At 39.9% G+C, this 21,011-nt stretch overlaps 1 protein-coding gene across 1 annotated transcript in view; it reads left to right on the top strand.

The window, feature by feature from the left end:
* The first annotated feature begins 17,782 nt into the window (after window positions 1–17,782).
* ELAVL4 (ELAV like RNA binding protein 4) overlaps window positions 17,783–21,011 on the top strand; it is an 80,835-nt gene continuing 77,606 nt past the window's right edge. The window contains exon 1 of the mRNA XM_054165377.1: window positions 17,783–17,816. Within this exon, the coding sequence (XP_054021352.1) occupies window positions 17,799–17,816 (18 nt within the window). The 5' untranslated portion in view covers window positions 17,783–17,798. The remainder of the gene's footprint in view (window positions 17,817–21,011) is intronic.

Raw genomic sequence — 21,011 nt, 5'->3', positions numbered from 1 at the left:
TAAATGGTGTAACTTAAAGTATAAAGGCTGAAGAATGTGGGGAATGGTAGTCAGGAGAAGCAGTTGCTTATTTTTATTTATGCATTTTTATAGCACCTGAAAATACATAGGGGTGGTACAAAGATGCCTTTGGTCCCTGTCCCTCTAAAGTTAATCTAATTTTGGACACCACAAACCAACAAAAGTATAACAGAACACCATTGCAAAACACTGCTGCCGTGGTTATCATAATCATTGTTTCAGCCATATTCCATATTTCAGTGTATCCCCCACCTCCTTCAGCATCTTAGCAAGCAAGAGCTACTTAACTTTTGTGGCTCTTTACAGCTTATTCCCACCCCATCATCTTTTAATATCCTATAGAGAAGGCAACGTCTTCCCCCCACACATTTCATTCAGTAATAACTTGCTACTTGTTACATTTTCAAACCAGCACCTTCATGCTTTCCCTCACTGCTGCTTCTCACTCCCACTCACCTAATTTTCCTCCTTCAAATCCCTCCCTAAAAATCTCCTGTGCTGTGATGTCTACTGAAGGAATGATAATGACTAGTCAGCTGTGTGCCAAGATTACTGTCTGTCATGGTGACTTGTGTTGTCTTATTCTGATGTCTTTTGCCTCCACTTCTTGTGTTGGACTGAAAGTGATTTGAAGCACGCCCCCTCTTTTTGCTGTGTTAGTTATGGGTTCAGGAGTGGACGCTTAAAATCCACCATATAAACAAATACAAATAAATTGAGGCAATGGAAATGAAAATAGCAATGCTGTCCAAAACTAGGAAGATTAGTCAATAATTCAGTTATGATTCATCAGCTTAGGTAAATTTACATAAAAAATAATGTGACTGACAACTCCATTATAAATATTGAGAAATAAATTATTTTTCTAAATACAGATTTGTGCCATTTTTCTATTTATTTATAATCTGTAAGGACTTGAGGAGCATGGTTTACTTTTTATCTGTGCTTGTACTTGAAACATTAGATACTTAATGTTTGTTGTGTTTATCTTTTGTCTGCAGCCCGCAAGACTGTGTGGTGACTAAAGAATGTGAGAAAGCAGAATACCACAAGAGTGGAGACTGTAAGGAGAAAAAAAAGATTTCTGATAACTTCTTTTTTTTATTAACATGAGAATAATTCAAATGTGTTGAAGATAGAATGATTTGCATAATAGATTCAATATTTTCGATTCAACTAGAGGTGGCTGCTGTCAATGCTTATCTGTCAAAACCTCAAAGAACTTCCAAGAAAATCAATAAAAATCCAATTTTACAATCCTGATATTTTCAGAGTGTTTTAAAAAATTGGCAAACCCCACCCTTTCTTACACATTACAAAAAAGCCTAGTAAGGTGAACTATTGATTTTTCACAAATCATTTTTAAGTGACTGTTAAGGCTGGGAGAGAATGAGGAGATACAGAGTATTAACATGACTTTTGCATGTGTTTCACACACCGCATGTGGTGTGGTGTATGGCATGGTTCTTCAAAGTGGGCATTCCAAAGTCCAGGTGTAATTGTGTAGAAAACATGTAATTATTCTTTGTTTTATATCACTTTCTCTGGGTAGAATAAAGTAGTACATGCATTCAAGTGTATGTTCTATCAGTACTTCAGCTTTGACTACTGTCAGAGAAGAATGGCCTGTTTGTAGCAGGCTCTGTGTTGGCTGTGCAGACAGAGTAGGCATAATCCAAATGAAAAATAAATTTAGAAGAAAATTAACAAAAAAGTCTGGCCAGAGTTTTTAGACAGGATGTTATGGTCTGGTGGATTCAGACGGAAAATTAAATCTGATAAAGGAAAAAAGAAAGCCCAAATGAAAAACCTAAGATTGCAGTAAATTTGAAAGCACACCTACCTGGTGGAGGAATGCTATCATCTTATTATTGTAACCTTGATCCACTCTTTCTCTTCTTCCAGCATTTATTGCTCTCATTAGTTATGTAATATCTAAAAGCAGATTGTAAATGTCTTGTGTCAGGGCAGTATCTTTAATGTATTCTGAACGTGGCTAGTATAACTTCAAATGTTCTATACAAAAATAATACTACCTCTTGGGTTTTTCTTGTTATTTTAAAGCATAGGAAAAATTAAAATGCAGTAAGTCTGGAAAGGTCAAACTATGTCTCCCCTCATTCCGTACATGACTTCAGAAATAATCAAAAAGTTACGCTGAGATAACTGATGAAACCTGAGACACTGTGATCACAAGACATGGATCAATTTGTGCCCATGAAAGCGAAACATTATCTCATTTCACTCCTGAAAATGTTTTTAATTTTACATTTTATGGATATTTTGAACTGTTTGTTCCTAACGATTGTCCTCGTGGATATGCGTCAATATTGTGTAATTACACAGAGAAACAGTCAGCCTGAAGGAACCACACTGACTACAGAAGATGAGCAAGTTGTGACTCTAGGACTTGGAGCGTTACCTTGGTTTTCCACTTTTCCACAAGCACGTTGACGTTTGTACAAGCAATGTGTGGGACTTTCTCAGACTCAGTCCCTGCCCCTCTCACTTTTCCTCTGAGGAGAGCAGAGTTTTGGTGAGGGTCTGGTTGCCAGCATGCACCTGTGCCCTGCATTTTACTAGGAGAGGAAAGAAAGGTCAGTGCCATCCCTGTGGGTGCAGAATGGAAAAAAGAAATGTTACCCAGGAACAAGAGTAAACCTTTGCTATTACAAGACGGATACTTTTAAATTATTTTCAGGAAATAAAGAACCTTCATTTTTAAGCTCCTGTGACAAAGGTACAGACATGTATGAGATAAAAGTGCACTTTATCTGGGAAAGATGAAGAGCTAAGTCAGTTCTCCTGAAATTTGGTCATGTGGATGAAGACACTTTAGGAAATTCAAACCTGAAGCATCATACTAAGCTAGAATTCCATGCCGCTCAGAGGCATCTAGAAAGGGCCTGAAGACCTCTTCTGCACTGGAACCCTGCAATTCCCTGGAAGCCCTCAGTGATGAAAGCCCTTACAAGTACTTTCTAGTCCTGTAGCTGCTAACTAAGCTGTTATTTTATGGATGCTTCCAAAGGGTCAACAGGATCCTGATGTAGCCCTGGTGGCAGTGATTAGTACACTCATGCTTAGAAGACATGTTTTCATATATTTATTGAGGTTTTCACATATTTATTGAAAAGTATTTAATATCTAATTATTCCTTTTCTGTTAACATTTATGTATTTATTATGGACATTTTCCATACTCTGTCCAATATTTTTGTATGCAGACACACTTTATGCATCACATTTTAATATTCTATAAACTTTACAATTCTTCTCTACCTTTTAATCTTTTTTTTTTAGCATTGCCTCTGTTAAAACCCTTCTAATGTAGCTAGTGAACATCTGGAAAGATGGGAGGGGTAAAATCAGAATTTAATTTGGGATTAACTGAACAATTGTTTGCTGTCTTGAGACTTATTATTGGGCCTCCAACTGAAATTTAATTCTTTAGAGGGATGGATAGTTCCATGCTTTTTAAATAAATTCATGATTTGTTTTTAGTTACAGTTTCTCAAGGTTCCAGTGGCACAGAAAAAGGAGCAGAAAATTGCTGAGAGACAATCACATGTAGCAGCTGGGAGACAGGAGGTAAACTGAAATTGCAGGAATTTACTTTAGACTGCAGTAAGCTTCTGCTAGCTAACACATGGCAACTAATACACGATAAAAACCCAGTGCAGAAAGGCCATTTTTAGTTTTCACATTTGTTAGCAGATCATGGTAAACAGTTGGCTCACCCTAATATGCACTTGTCTTCCCTAGGATTTGTTTCACATGCTAAGTGGCAAGGAACCATCTTTTCCTCCTATCATATTATGAGGCCTACAAGTGCTCAGATAGAAATGAAATAGTTCTGTGCCAATGTAAGCCATGTGGACTAACAATGATTTTTTTTTTCTCCTTTTTAAAGAATCCATGGACTTAATTCAAAGGCTGCAGGTAGATCGCCTTTGGTAGTTAAGTTCTTTTGTGAGCTCAAGTTCAGTGCACTAGATGGTTTCTTCAGGCATCAAGGTCCTAGTTCACCTTACACCTTTAGGTTTTGCATTGTACTTGTACAGGAATTCTGTTGACTTGCCAGTTATTCCATAAGCCATGCAGAGCCACCAACTGTCCTTGTCATGAAAAATATTATCAGCAATGGCCTTTAATAATATTACAATAAGGAAAACTCCAGCCCATAGCAGCACTCCAAAGATCTTAGAACAGGGATAACAACAAGTCAGAGCCATTCCCTGTAGCATCAACATATAGAGTAAAGCCAGGTATGGAGCCTGCCACAGCCAGCCACCTTCAGGAAACAGCACTGTTCGGTGAACCTAGTCCTAAATATATCTGCTATGGCCAAATAATGTCAACTCATGTGAACAAGTTCATTGTGCCTCTAAGCACAAAGATGTAACTGATAATGGTTAGCAAGACGATCAGGGATTACTGCCACCCATGTAAACTCCAACCTCACCATCCTAAGATAGGCAGAGATCTGGATTAAGCAATTAAAGAATTGTTACACCAAGGCCATATTTATAATAGAATTTTATAATCAACATTTTATCTGTTTGAAGACATAAATCACATAGCATCTTTAGTTTCCCTGTATTTTGACCAAATAATACCAAATTATGATTACCAAAGTTGTATCCTTTGTTATAACTAGCAATGCTGAGAAGTGGATACTGAGTAAGACAAAATCACACCCAATTATCTGACTTCAATATTTGAATACAGCATCTGTAGAAAAAAAAACATTAGCTTTTTTAAACTTGCATCCATAAGATCTTCTTCCACGTCCAACCAACGAGAAGGGCAATGAGGCTGGTGAGAGGCCTCGAGCACGAGCCCTATGAGGAGAGGCTGAGGGAGCTGGGATTGTTTAGCCTGGAGGAGGCTCAGAGGAGACCTTATTGGTGTCTACAATTACCTGAAGGGTGGTTGTAGCCAGGAGGGGGTTGGTCTCTTCTCCCAGGCAACCAGTACCAGAACAAGAGGACACAGTCTCAAGCTGTGCCAGGGGAAGTTTAGGCTCAAGGTGAGGAGAAAGTTCTTCACAGAGTTGTTAGCCATTGGAATGTGCTGCCCAGGGAGGTGGTGGAGTTGGATGTGGCCTTGGTGCCATGGTTTAGTACTCATGAGGTCTTGGGTAGCAGGTTGGACTTGATGATCTTTGAGGTCTCTTCCAACCTTATTGATTCTATGATTCTAAGAGTTAGTGGTCCTATAGAAGAAATCTTTAAGATCTTAAGGAAATTGTCAGGTATATGTATTTGATCAGAAACTGCAGAAATAATTTAATGTAATTACTGCCTAATCCATCTTGAAATCAAAGACCATTTCAAAATTAAGACTTTAACATGAAATTAGAGTAACTTTGATGTCTGAATGAAGGAAATACACAGTAAAAAAAAATGAAGTTTCATACTATGTATATCTTGTAAGTGAAGATACTTGGTGAGTCACAGATAGGCTAGTGTATTTTTTGATCCTCTGACTCCTAAGGTTTGTCTGTGTCAGTGTTCCCATTAATGCATCTCTCACTCCTACCTTTCTACATTGCATTGAAGTAATACATTTGGGAACTCACCGAGTCACTTAAGATGGTGGTTCCTAAGCCAAAGTAAGGAAACTGATTTCATGGTGGCAATTTAGGAACCAGCTCTTAGAAATAGCACCTGGAATATGAAAGCTCTTTAAAGCTTACCAGTCAGAAGGTAATGTTCCATTATACAGGGGAACTGAAGTTCAGGGGAACTCAGTCTGATTAAGGAGTGGGCACAGCACTGTTCAGAACACATTGCCTTAACCATTCCTGAAACTGACAAAATTAGAATGGGTGACAGAGCTGCTCACTAACCAGGCAAAGAATCTGCAACTAGACAATATTTATAGGGGAAGGCTTTCAGGTACATTCCACTTTTGCTTAAAATTCTGTACTGGAAACTGCAGAACTGGACACTAGAGTGGTAACCTCACCTTAAGTTACACCATGCTGATGAGGGTCATACATGACAGCATCACTCAAAAAGCCCACTGTAGAGCATGGGACAGATTTAGTTTTCCAAGTCTCAAGTTTACCCATCAGGACTTGCCTCCCATACAGTAAGCAAGAACTTTCAAGGGCAGCAGCTGCAACCAGCCACTGAACCAGAGAGTGACAGAAACGTTGGTAAAATGTCCCAGTATAGCACTGTACTCTTACAGAGATTTACACAATAGGCAGGATTTAAAATAAACACAAGAATAGATGCTATTTAATTAGGACCTTCACAGCAAAACATCTGGTATAATTGGTTGAGGGGAAGTCTTTACTCAGGCAGCATTTATTGGGATATAAACAATGTCCAATTGTAAAAGCTAATTAAACAGCAGGGCTAAGGTAACAGAGAGTCTTGCCTGCATGACTAGGATATAAGGTTTATAATCCATGCTGTTATGGGACAACAACAGCAAAAAAGTCAATCCAAAAAGTCAATTATGCCCTTCTTTTAGTAATAACATGCTCCAGAGGTCAGAGAATACTTTTTCTTTAAGTAACATAGCCAGTTCTCAATCAAGATTGAAGCTTGATTACTGTTCACTGTTCGTTAGGAAACTGAAAGCAGCAAAACCAGTCTGATGGATATTCTACCCTATGTGGCAGTAGATTACTAGCCCTTCACTGTGAGGCTCTAGGCATCCCCATGCCCTTTACTTCCACAGAGCAAATTCTCTGATTTTGAGCCATCCACCCTATAGCAGTTTCCAAGGAACTCATCTCATTGATCATACATTATTTCAAATTGTCCTTATAAAATAAAGATAATGTACAATAGGGATACTTATTTGTTTATATATTTACATATTTGAATCAATGCAAATTAGATGGCAGATACACCCCCCACCCCCATGTAGTAACAAAATCAGTGACATGCATCTTGCAGAACTTCTTCAGGTGTTATGGAATGAATGGCAACCTGGGTTTCCCTAACCCTGCCCAGACTGCTCCAGGTGTATCACAGAAAAGCCTCAAGCTTTCTGCAGCACCTCCATCACTGACTCTATTTGTCAGGATCATACCTGCCATCACAACCTAGGCAAATGAAGTCTCCATAATAAATAAAATTCTGGTATATTAACTTTCCTATTGTTTATCTTCTTTGTACTGGTGGAACACAAATCATGGGGAAAGTAAGAGGTTTACAGGTTACTCTTCTGTGAAGAGAGAGCTGTTTTCCCTTGAAAGTCACTCTATGCACTGGTATAATCCATGGAGATTGAGAAGCATTTGTCAGATTGTATGAACACTAATACTGAAGAATCTTCCAAGAAGTCATCTTCTAAACCAGCGATGTCTGGGACAGCTTCACTGTCTTTTATAGACACTATTAAGGCATCTCTTTCTTGGGTTTTTTAATAGCCATCTTGACACAGCACAGGTGAAAGTGCATCTCCTGCTCTTTCCAACTGTGGCCATCAAACAACCTAGATTCTGTCAGAAGGTTGCATACCGAGCAGCAGTAAACAAATGTACCAAAATCATCAGTTAGTTAATAGCCTTTTAAAGTACACATCATTTTCTGTGAGAAACCAAATATCTGCAGCAATGCAAGTGGAAAAACTAACTTCAAGAACTTTATTTTTTTCTTTAAATTCATAGCCTCTAGCAAGACATTATAATGAGCAGCAGGTATAAAACTATACTCGAAACTTTAAATGTTTTCACAATGATTCTTACTCTCAATAATTTAATTTACTGCATTTTTAGATTCAAAAGTAGCAAGGACAATTTCAAATGAAAACTTCAAAAACAAGATACAACCAAAGACTTTTTTCAGGATGAAAGAACACTTGTAAGGAGGATCAAGACCCTACAGTGAGATCAGCTATTAGCTAATTAAATATGTGACTAAAATTCATCATTTTAAATAGCAGCTGTATTGATGGTGAGCAATCTGGTAAGCAAACAAATGATAGTGGATTTTTTTTTACATCTTCAGAGAGAAACATTTATCTTAATAAGATTCACTATGCCATAATACACGTGGAATAAGTCAATGCCTACTAATTAAAGGACACTGTCAACCTGATTTTCTAAACAGCTAATTAAACTATGTAGCATCTAATACAGCACTTGCAAAATACGCTTTGTTTAAAAAAAATGCACCCCTGGAGAAGTTACTTGTTTTTCTATTCCCTTGTGTTTGCTTTTTTAATTGGTTTTCAACAAAGGAGGATCTGCTGAACTAAGGTTGTATTTCTGTATCAAGTTCCATTAATGCACACCCCTGTACTTAGGCAGAAGCCAAACAATTCGTAGGTCTAAAAGGCTACACAAGAAAACAATGACATCAATCCTAAGGGTTTGCTCTTGTTGTTTTTCCAAGGATGACAAGATTTTCTCTGTTTTGAGATTTTTGATAATCTAGGTGTTAATTGAAGTTGTACAATCTTCAAAAAGACATGTGCTTTTCATAGAGAAAAAGGAATATTTCACCTTCCATTTTATAAATTACATTAGTTTCTCAGCATAAGAAGGCTTCTCTCTTTCTTATTCTGATTCTGTATGTAGCTTTTTCAAGAGAAAGAAGTTGTTGTAGATCTGTCAGCAAGGCTCTGGGAGTAGGAGGATGTTTGGATTTCCGGCATATTGCAATGCAGTTCTTGGCCACCAGCAAAGCTATGTGTGTGAATCTCATTTTATATCTGTTGTTTGCAATACCACATTATTTTAAGAGGCATTTGAAATAGTCCCTGTACTCCTAATCCTAGATAAATAATCAAAAATCATTCCCTAAAAGAAGCTAAGAAGGCAAACTACTTATCTTTATGCAACTCACATCAGGAGAGGCTGTGGATGAAATGATGCTGTCATAGAAATAAAAATTGGTTGTATCTTGAGCAATTTAAGGCTGTATTCAAAGTTCTTAGATCAACCCATTGTTTGCTATGTTTGGTTTTGATTTCCAGATTAAAGTTTAACAATATTTTCTATGACATACTTTCTGCATTATTAGTCAGCTAATCTTATTAGTCAATTTTTAAGTCTTTTTCAAATGTGCGTTTTGGCAGAGCAGAAATCTGATACAAGAAATTACAAACTCTGTGACTGCTAATTAGTTTTACACCTGAAAGTATATGGAGCTCATCCTCAGTTCATACTTGCACTATTTTTTCTCTAAAGAACACCATGTCACCATTTCCCCTTCTTTTCTATCTCAACCAATACGTAAAAACCACCATTTTCCCAGCCAAGGCGTATGAGACAGTCTTCAGAATGCATCAGATCCTTCATCAGCTGGAAGAATGATTGTGTTAAGATCACAAGGTCCTTCCTGCTCCTGGCAGCAGCAAACATGTTTGAAATTTCAAAACACTGTTTACTTCATCAAGGAGGTGATGTTAGCATGCATTAACTAACACATCATAAACACACCTTCTACTTTCATATCGCTGCACCCTGTTACAGGCAAGTACCCACCTCCTCCTCAATTTGTGTCCAGTTCTGGGCCCCTCAGTCTAGGAAAGATGTTGACTTGCTGGAACGTGTCCAGAGAAGGGCAACAAAGATGGGGAGGGGTTTGGAGCGCAAGCCCTATGAGGAGAAGCTGAGGGAGCTGGGGTTGCTTACCCTGGAGAAGAGGAGGCTCAGGGGAGACCTTATTGCTGTCTGCAACTACCTGAAAGGGGGGCTGTAGCCAGGTGGGGGCTGATCTCTTCTCCCAGGCAACCTGTGACAGAAGAAGAAGACACAGTGTCAAGCTGTGCCAGGGGAGGTTTAGGCTGGATGTTACGAAGAAATTCTTCACAGAAAGAGTGATTGGCCATTGGAATGGGCTGCCCAGGGAAGTGCTGGAGTCACCATCACTGGAGATGTTTAGGAAGAGACTAGATGGGGTGCTTGGTTGCATGGTTTAGTTGATTAGATAGTGCTGGATGATAGGTTGGACTCGATGATCTCAAAGGTCTTTTCCAACCTGGTTAATTCTATTCTATTCTATTCTATTCTATTCTATTCTATTCTATTCTATTCTATTCTATTCTATTCTATTCTATTCTATTCTATTCTATAACAAAGGTTCAGTGGCCGACCACAGAGGCTTTGACAATCTTTACACAGGACAATTACTTTAAACCAAACCTCTTCATTGTAAGCAATACCAGAAAAAAATGTGAGTTGTGTTGACCATGACTTGGGAGGGCAAAAGACCTTTTATTCTTTAATAACTGGCTGCATTCTGCAGTGTTAACAGGAGTTAAAACTTGGTTTAGACCTTAAAGTATTCAGGTATGAATCAAAGAAACCTCAGGAGATGCTTTTTTTGAGAACGCAAATATTATTTTCACACAAACAAGCATTTTTCTCATCCCATCTTAATAGATATATATCTTTAATAAACAAAACCATTATTTTGAATTGTATCAAGAAATTTCCATCTTTAATACTGCTCAAATACTAAAATGCTAAAAGCATTTTGTTTTTATGCACACATCTAGCATGTTCACTCCCATCATGTGATATTGTAAATGCCAAAAAAGCGAAGCAGTGATCTATAATTTTAAAATGACAGTGATTTTCAAGCTGTCACTGATCTTGGAAAATTTCCCTAGTAGCATGTGGAGATCAATAACTGTTTATAGACATTTTAGTCCCAGTTTATAGGGAGTATATAACCATGGACTCTGTCAAATCCCTTAGCTGTAAAGTGAAAGACTGATTTCACGCTTAAATCTACCCAAAAGAAGGATGATCTGGGGAACTACAGGCCAGTCAGAATCTGCTTGCTTTCTGGGACAATAATGGTGCAACTCCACAGGAGCCCTTTCTGAAGAAGAAAGCAAGCTGACTAGAACCAGTAGCCGGCACGGATTTACCGAGGTTTACCATGCTTGACCAAGCATAATTATTTTCTGTGATAAAACAGCTGCAGAGGTTGCCTACCTTGACTTCAGCAAGGCTCTCTGTACACTCTCCCACAGCACCCTCGTATCCAGGTCAGAACACTATGGTGCAGATGGGTAGACAGCTAGAAACGTTAAAATCTAGCCTGACAGGTGAAATGGGCTAATGATTCATACCCCACCTGACAGCTTACAAGTGGTGGTCCTTGGGAGCCTACCCTTAGACCTAAGCCATTTAGTATTTTCATCAGGGGCCTGGAGGAGTGCACAGAGCGTAACTTTGTCAGGCTTCCAGACGGCATCAAACCAGCGGATGCCATCACCCCTCTGACGATCAGAATTCACAAAGGGACGTACACAAGCTGGAGAAATGGACTGATAGGAATCTCATGAAACTCAAGATGGACAGGTGAAGAGTCTTGCACATTGGACAGACTAACCCTCTGCAATGGTACAGCACTGGACTGGGTGGGGAGCAGTTCCTCTGGAATGGACAGAGCATGAGCCTGCAATGTGCTCTGGCAGCAAAGGCGGCTAACAGCATATTATGCTGTATTGGCAGGTGCATAGACAGCAGACAGAGTGATGTAATTATTGCCTTTTATTCTGTGTTCTTTAAGCTATTTTAGTATCTGGAATATTATGTGCCCTTTGGAAACCCCTATATTACAATTATGTTGATAAACTTGAGAAAGCTGAACAGGTAAGCACCGAGGTGTTGAGGGGGCTAGAGCACTTGCCTTTTGAGGAAAGCCTAAGAGACACAGGCTTCTTTAGTCTGAAGAACAGATAGCTTTGAAACACCTAAACCCAACCTTCCTGTACTTAAGAGGCCACCAAAAAGATGGGAGACAGGCTCATTACTAAGGTGCAACTGGATATAAGGGGAAAATAATTAAATACAAGGATATTTGTGCACTGGAAAAGTGCAGGTTTAAAAAACTTCATTGCACCAAGTCCTAGAGAAACTCTTGTGATTTCATTGTTGACCCTGACCTGAGCAGGAGTTTGCACTAGAAAGGCTCTTAAGGCCCCTTCCAACGGAATGATTCTGTGTTTCCAATTACATGCAAGAGCCTTTTCAAAGTTAAGGCTTGGCCATCCATCCTATGCTTAGGGTTGTCACTTTGCATGTGTAGTTCTGGGCTGATGTCAAAAGACAGAGAATTAACATCCTCCTCATCCTTGTATCTCAGAAGCAGGTTTAAGATCAGTGTTCTGTGCACAGCGATATGAAATTACACTACAGCTTTAATATATCCTATTACCAGAAAATACCCTTTACTCACTATTTTTCCTTCCTTGCACATGTACCCAAAAGTGGGTAAAGAATTCATTGTCTCATGGAAGCTTTCTCTTCTGAATCCAGATTATTTTCTATTTGATACTTCACAGAAAAGATACTGGAAAGTAATTGTACCTTTGATTATGGCCCTTTACAGCTCATTCATCAATTTTTTTAGTTACAGTAGATCAATTCTTTTCTATGCTCATCCATTTCTCATTTTTCTGTTTTGTCTAATTTTTCATCAGCTGAATCTTTTCCTTGCATAACTGAAATATGAGCTGTAGTCTCACAGCATTGCTGTGTCCGTAAGTCCACAGCACTTTTACATTAATTAAGAAACTGTGATGCAAATTGGTAAGCAGGCTATATTCTAACACCATACAGAAATGTGCATTTTGAACTGTTCTCATGAAAACCAAAGGTAATTACATGCATCCTCTTACAACCTTAGGTTTCATTTCTTTACAGTTACACTCACACTGTAAACTCCCTGGTCAGCAAGTAAGACATTGCAGGCAATCCTCAGAACAAACAAGAATAATACAGAACACTAATTTGTTAGATGATTGCACATTCTAAATATGACAGTATTTAGCAAATATCAGAAGTGTATGCTGAAAATGAACCATATACTTTCTTCCTGATTCCTTTAGTAAGAGTACATAAACATTAAATTCTGTAGTTTCTTATCCAAGGTCTTATTTCCAATACTATGAAAGAATGCCTTGAAGAATTTAAACCTTGAGTTACATCATCATGAAGGAAAAGCCCAAGCTGTAAGGAAAGCTCACATACAGAATTGAAATGGCCATTGGAATTCTTTGCCTTTTGTGCAATTAAAAGAGGCATAAGATGTATTTCTAAGATATGATAAATATTCAAAATTATTATGCATGGAAATAGCTAGCAACCTGTTTTGAGGGCAGCTATAGCATACATTGGTGGCCCTGCCACAAACTAAGGTCAAAGACCAACTTCTTTTAATCCTGTGAGAAATCCAAAAGTCCTCTCAAGGTGCAGTACCATGTCTGTCAATAGAGGAATCAGTTTAAACCTATTTAAACAAGAAGAGTATCTTAGAAGTCCAGAAAGGTAATAAAGAGACAGAGTATCCTTGTCCTTTATCCATGTTCCTTTTCCACTCCTGGCTGCACTAATCAGAAAAAGTAGAAAGCTAGGGTAGCAATGGAAGAGTCACCAAAATACATTTCAAAAAGAAGGAAAGGTATTTAAACTGGTATAAAAGTATCAGTGATGTTATACTGTTGAAGGCAGAGCGAATACAAAGACATGTGGCTCAGAGGCCTGATCTTTTAAGCTGCTCCTAATTAAATGCAGCTTTGCTCCTACTGGATGCTAAGAGCTTTCCAGATTATGCCTGTATTACATGAAAATTAGATACTTATCTGTATGAATGTTGCAGAGTTGATTGAAAAAAGATAATGTGTGAAGTCCGTGTCAAAAAATAATATTGCTGATTCATTCTAATGTGCTTAGACATTCCTGAACTCCGATGGTTCATCAGTACCTCATAGTATAGGTCATAATCCTTAGCAGATAAATGCTTAATCCAAGATAAATCGTAATAAATCCAAATGAGATTAGACCTTTTGCGAAATATGCAGTGAGCGGTGTAAAAACACGTTTGAGTGACTGTGATACATCAGTGGGAGTCATTGAATAAATGAGGTACAGAACTTCTGAGAACGTGCAAGAATAGTTAAAAGCGAAGCAGAAGTTAACTGATAAGCGCCACTTGTGGGGCTGGTGTTGAGTGTTCTTCACCAGCCTCACTTCTTACCAGTATTCTTCTGATCTGTGATTCTTCATGGTTTAAATCAGTGCTCTGTCAAAGTCACCTACTTTCTGAAACAAATGTTTTATTTATCTCTTCCTCCCCACTCCTACTATTCTGAATCTGAATAAAACCTGCAGGAGCCTTAAGGCTAAATCATTCAGTGGCATCCACTGGCATTTTCATCCCCTCTGTATTTGGCAGCTTATGATATCTGGATGACTTGTTAAGTATTTATAGTAAAGCACATCTTTGCATAGTGTTCAGAAGAATCAAAATGCCGTATCAGCTGTAATTAATAGTGCTATAATTGACTAAATGCATTATGATTAGAGCTGGGCAAAAAAGACAAAAAGATGAGAAAAACTGCTTGCTGCTAAGACCTGAAATTTTACCTGGAAATTTTGGCCCCCTTTACTTGTGACACAAGTATAACCTCGTAACCTGCCAGATTTTAAAAAAAAGCTGCTGTTCTGGAGCAGAACCATTTCAGCTACATTTTTATAAGTTTTTTACTCTGTAATAATAAAACCTCAGAGAAATTATAGTCTAAAAAAACTGTATTGCCTCACATTCAGATTTTCTGAATAAATTGTATCATGAGTTAAATTAAAAATCTGAATGAATCTACCCATGTAAGTCTGAGTTCCCCATTAGTATGACAGAGCATACTCGGAGTTGTGATCCTGGGACGCTGACTTCATGGAAGCTTTGACTGTGGGAAGAATTAAAGTTTGTATCTGATGTCCTCAAAGCCTTTGATGTGTTTATAGCTTTTATAGGTCAGTTACAAAGATAAGCTTTGTAATGGCTTTCTGCAGTTACCTTGAAAAAGCTCTTACACTCTCTCTCTATTGCTTAAAATACACAAATATGTAGTTCTGACAACATTTGCTATTTATTCTGAAAACGGTGGTATGCATTAACAACATATTGATTCAGAATGCTATATTCTGAATAGGCAGTCTCATCACTGCTCTAATAGCAGGGTGAAACTACCAGTCACCATCTGACTGTAGCTGGTTCTGCCATTTCATCATAAAGTAATACAATCAAAATTCTGCATTAGGTGTTATGAATCTAACAGATAACTAGATAAGCCACTTCACATCAGCAAATCACACCCTGTCCATTCAGTCCAGGTTTCTAAACTTCTGTAGATCCTTTGTTGGTTGCTCAGATTAGACAAAGAACCAGGGCGGTTTGTGGGAGGAGTAACGTGAATTAGATGCTCAGGTAGAGACAGATGAACATAGACAAAGCAATACAGGTGCTGTCCTAACTCGCATGTAGAATGAGCGCTCACGTCCTCTGACTTTCAGACTTCACAACGTTTGCATTGCCTACAACACAAGATTCATTTTTCTGAAGGAGAAACGTAAGTTCGTATTTTAGAAGGCATCTTTGTTGGTGGTTTTGTCATGTAACTAATATATTAAGTAACATGAACTAAATCTTTTCATAGTACGTACCTAAACCATGCATTAGCAGCATACGTTTGTAAGAATGCTTTTCTGCTCACAGTTCTTCATATCTGAGCAGATCTACCTAGAATTCTCTTTTCAGAGTAACAACAGCAGGTTTTACACTTCTCAAGACTACAGAAGCCTTTCCTGCAAGTAGTTTCTGTTATATTTTTAAACAGCAGTTAGGAATATCATCTGAATCTAAACTTGTATCATCAAGCAAATGCCACATAATGATCATTAGTTGTACAACAAATGCAGACCTTTTGCTGCGCCTGTGGAGAAATATTTGCACTGTAACGAGATGCAGGAGGAACTATAAAATGGTAGATACAAGTTCATGGAGTATTAAGTAGAATTTTTAATTAGTTTTTTTTTCCAGAGACCTAAAAATTGTCAGCAAGTAACTGAAATACTGAATAGTGCAGACCCAGTGTGCTGCAAGTAAAACAGTTGTGTAAAAGATGCAATTTTCTTTAGGTATACAGAGCTTCAAAATGAACTGCTTTTAGAAAAGCTGTTTTCTAATGGGGTTATACTTTATCATTTAATGGATAGATGCCCTTTTCTTGCCTGTTGTTTGGAGCTAGACTTCTCAATTTTTAAGAATATCAACACCTCTTCAAAAGAAAGTTATAGAGGCTCTAAGTCAGGAAGGATTTTGGCAATTCTGTCAAAACACACAGAAAGAAACGAGACAGTGCACCTGCAAGTAGAGCAACACTGCTTCGGAGAGAAGTATTTTGACATTAATACAGGGTTTAAGAGTAGATGCATTCTTAATACAAGGTAGAGTGCATTGTCGAAGTCAAACTTCAGGGAAAAAAACAAAACAACACAGACCAACTTAATTTAGCTTTGGATTGTTTCGTATCTCCCCTTTTCAGAGTTATTTTTAAAGGGTATACTGCACTGAGTATATTACAGGTCCTTCCTGTGATAGTGTGTCTCTAAAACATGATGATTTTGACCAAACTAATAGACAGATGAAGCCAAACAAACAAATTGCTGCTATGCTAATTTCTGAAACAGATGGCTCTGATCCAGTATTTGCTAGCAAATGTAATTCATTGTCAATCTAACACAGAATCCTGTTTCTGTCACTCTGTATGTATAGCATATAGGGAGAAATCTGGCACAGGGTACTCCACCCACAGCTAAATTTATACACAAAGAACTGAAAATCAAAGTGCAAATTCTGCCATCCTTCCTGGAAGCAGAGATTGGACCACTGTTTTGAAGTTTCAAGTACAGATCTTCAAAACACCTGAGATGCTAGGGCTATAGTCTTTCCTCACTTTGTGGTAGTAATACCCTGAAAATTAATGCACGTTGTATACAAGGCATGCAGGGTGACAGTGTAGCACACAAAACACCCCATTTTCTAGACATGAGGTGTTTTATTTAAATAGCTTTCAGTACCTTTAACAAAGCTCCTTGGGAAAGAAAAAAGAAGAAAAGGGGGGAGGGGGGGTTGGGGGGTGCAGCAGTAAAAATGTCTTTTTACATCCAGCCTCCTGACCAGGCCAAGCAGCTGTCTGTGGGTCTAATTCAGCTTTCTGAGACAGTCTAACTTTGCTGGTGGTATATCTTCAGCTAAATTTAGCCTAATGTTAAGAATGACCTACACAGCAAGGAAATAAACTGTTTGAAAAAATATAGGACAAAGCTTATGTTTAAGGGAAAGCTTCCCACAATGTTCTATTTGTGGCACACGATCATACATTTGTGTCACATCATCTTATCCTTTCCTTGAGCATTGATTGAAAAAGAGGCTTTTTAACCTACTCAAAATTCTTCTTCGTACATCTTAATCGGCGCGGGTCACGGACCTGGTCAAAAACAAGGGAAGCACCTCCAAGCAGGAGATCAGAATAAATCCCATCCTGTCCGCTGCTCTGCTTTTATTTTCATTGCCAAGTCGTGAGGCACCTGGATGCGTCGCAGCCCAGAGAGGGAGCAGAGCTGTGCAGACTCGCTGGGTACGTTACCCCGGCTCCGGTGCTTACCTTCACGCACCCACCACGGGGGTCACCTATCCGTGGGGCTCACCGACCCACACGTATGTCCTTTCATCAACCCCAGCTGCCTCATACACTCCCTCACAACCCCCCCCAGCTGCCGCCTATTCGCCAGCGCGCCGGCCTGAGATAAAAACCTCTTCCCCGCTCACCCAACCCCCTCCACCCGGGCGCTGCCGACGCTAAGATGGCGGTACCGCCTCACGCCGCTCCGTAGTGCTGCGCCGCGCCCCACTCAGCTGCGCGGGAGACCCCGTGGCCACCGCCGCCACGTGCTGCCGTCGCGCGCTGGCTAGTCGCGCGCGTCTCGTGCTTTCCCGGGGGCAGAAGATGCGCGTCCAAGACGCGGTGAGAAAATTACCACCACTCCCCCATCCCCCGTCCCAGTTACCCTTCGGCCGTGAAGTGCTAGCGGGTGGGGGGGGGGGTACACGGGCGCGACGTCCCCGCCGCACCGGCAGCTCCAGGAACGACGGTGAAAACGTGGTTTTCCGGCATCGCGGCGGGGTGGGGGCGCCAGTGCCGTTTTACCTTTTCTTCTATATGCTCCCGGGGCACGGCCGGCCGGCGTGGCCCGGGGGGTTCCGGTTCACCTCCCCCACTTTCCTCCCCCCATTTCTCCGTCCCGCTGGTGGGGGGCGTCGAGTGGAGCCGTCCCTCGGGGCCGGGTGCGGCGGCAGGTCGTGCCTGCGCGGACCGAGGCCATGCCCCGGGCGGGCCCGGGTCGCGGACAAAGCGTGGCGCTTCCCGGTTGGGCTTGGCGGGGAATGAGGGCGCGGGCTGTCTGCTTCTTATCGCCCCAGGTGCGTTTCTTCCGTGTCTCAGGAAATGGCACTAAAAAAAGGGGAAAAAAAAAAGGGGGGGGGGGGGGGGGGGGGGGGAGGAGGGGAAGAGGAAAGGCGGGTAATTATCGATGGTGTTTGCTAAACTAGCGGGTTTTAGAAGAAAAAACTATTCGCAGGACTTGAGCTACGGTCTCGGTCTCCAGGGTAGTTTGCTCGGCGGCTCTGAGGTCGCAGGGGCGCTCCCCGGGCAGGGGCGGAGGCGGGGGGGGCGGGAGGGTAGGGTATGGACGAGTGCGGCCGCAGGGCGTTATGCTGTTGGTGCAGTCGCGGACCTGCCGTGGCCGAGCGGGTGTAGGGGCTTGATTGTATCAGGTGTGAAAGAACCTGGAAGAGGAGGTTAAATTCACCGGTGCCGTGGCTCTGTGCAGTTGGCTTACTTTTATTTCAGTGCCTGTGTGCGTGCTGGCAAATTTAAAGAGTTTCAGGCTCTATGTAGTTTATCCCGATTAGCACAATTAAGGTGTTCTTAATTAAAATTTTTACCCATGACAGTATAGTTTTAATTGCGCAGTACTTACTATGGAAGTTAGCACTGGCTTTGTGCTAATAGCATTTTTTTCCTTGCAGTGGACTGATGCTAATAAGTATTCTAAGGTAATAGACTAATAACTGATACAATTAAAGATTGTTTGCTTGCTATTCCATGTGATACAAAAAAAATAAAACCAAAACCCCAAACCTTACTGAACTGCTATCAATTAATACACCTTACGAGAATATAGCTTCGGGTGCTTTTTACGTGCAATGGCACATACTGAATGAGGTGTAGACATACAAGCTGTGGAGACCTGGAAGGAGGGCTGCCCACTGTGATAAATCATCTTCTAAATCTTACCAAAGCAAGAGTAGCACAATTCATATTGCATTACTTGTTCAATTTGTTTATCAGCTCTTAAGGAGGTCTCCCACTGAGTTGGTTGGGAAGTCGCTGTACGCAATGGCACCCTCAGCGCCATTTAAGACTTCTATTGTCTCTTTGTATTAGTAGACGGCCACATAATACTACTTAACAGGTACATGGGAGGCTTAGTTTTGTGCCAGCATTTGGCCTTTCCCTGTAAAAAGGGCCGGAGAGAGCAGTTAGGTTTTTTTAATAGTAAAATTAAAGCTCTTCCTATTTTATCAGGAACAATACTGGAAACTTCAAAACAGGAACCTTGTTACAATGGTTGAGAAGCAGAACCTGCAACATGCTCAAAGCAAAAATGAAGCTGATAGTCTAATTCTGTTATCCATGCTGAGTGACATATGAAATAGTAAGGAAGCTTAAATGGTGAAAAGTAAATTAGATTTTTAAATTAGGTAGTGTTTGAAGATGTTGGAGTATTACTACATTTATTTCATTGTTAATTTTGTGAGATGTTTTAGGAAAAAGGAGAAAGAAATCATATCAAAATCATTTAAATGACATTAAAAAATCAATTACAATGGCTTATTGCTATGCAAAGCCTTTGCACAGAAGTAAGCATATTACTTTATTCCACCTATTGAACAGAAAAACGTAGACTAAGGAGAAAGTGCTGGTCTAGCTTTGGTGGTAGAGAAGCCTGGGAAGGGAGATTCCTGCACCATTCTGGCTCAGTGTTGCTAGTGAGATGCATGGCACAGGCATGCATGTTTTTATCTGAATTTTAAAGGGGTTTTGAAACCCAGTTAACTTCCTTAGCCATATACAGGGAGGACTTTAGGTATTTTTGTCTTCGTACAAAGAAACAAATGCTTCCCATTTAGAAGTTAAAAATTAATGACTACAAAGAAAGATTGTGTGCTTCAGCATTAAAGACAAAAGTGCTGTACGGGCTCAGGACACCCTCCTTTTGCAGAGGGGAAAAAAGTGATACCCTACAGCCACAATAGCCTGAAACCTACAAGCAGGCAAGCAATCAAGTGGTTGTCCTGCAGCTTCCAAGTTTAAAACTGAGTGTGGGAGAAAGCATTGCTATGGGCAGTGAACTCTCAGGGGTAGTTTAAGGGTTATGTTGGGCTAATGTATTGTGATATATCAGAAAAGACTATTTTTTTTTTTAAGCATGTCAATTTCTATTAAGGGTAAAAGCATGTTTTAAAGAATAGAACTTTGGTTCTGCATAGCTCTAGGAATAACTTCCCAAATGATGGTTCCTGCTGAGCTTTTGCTGGACGGGGGACAGTTAATGCACATCTCAGTAGGGCATTGGGTTTCACTCCAACATTGTGTTGGTTGGAGGCAGAAGTTAATAGCAGATAATTTACTGTTTGCATTCTGAGATTGCAGGTTGAAGTTCCTTTTTTTACCTGTTTTATTTTGCTTGGGTATTCCTAGATGTTTGGGGGTTTTTTATATCTAGGAGTCAGCAACTTTTCATTAATTTTCTAGAAAAAGATGTGTAGCAACTAAGTTCTTAACTCAAGGTTATGTTGGCCTTTTTTTTTTCTTGTTTCTATCAGCATTAACTAAGTGTTACTGTACAAATCAGCCTGGTAACCCATTTGAGGAATGGCAGGAGTAATGAGAATGGATATATTTTTGTGGAAAGGTAGTATATAAGGGGAAAGAAGTAAAACCTTAATACTGCCAGTTAGACTTCTATTATCTGTAACTGCTTTTTGGCCTTAAGGGGAGTTTGTACCTAACAGTAAAGTCTGTGTGAAATCATGTCAAATTTTCTTACTGATCTAGCTGCCTGGATAAAAGAAGCCTGTTGAGTACAGCATTATT

This window comes from Dryobates pubescens, chromosome 11 (assembly GCF_014839835.1).
Source record: "Dryobates pubescens isolate bDryPub1 chromosome 11, bDryPub1.pri, whole genome shotgun sequence".
Taxonomy (NCBI): domain Eukaryota; kingdom Metazoa; phylum Chordata; class Aves; order Piciformes; family Picidae; genus Dryobates; species Dryobates pubescens.
The sequence above is the reverse complement of the archived record's forward strand: the minus strand, read 5'-3'. Positions and strand labels throughout refer to the sequence as shown.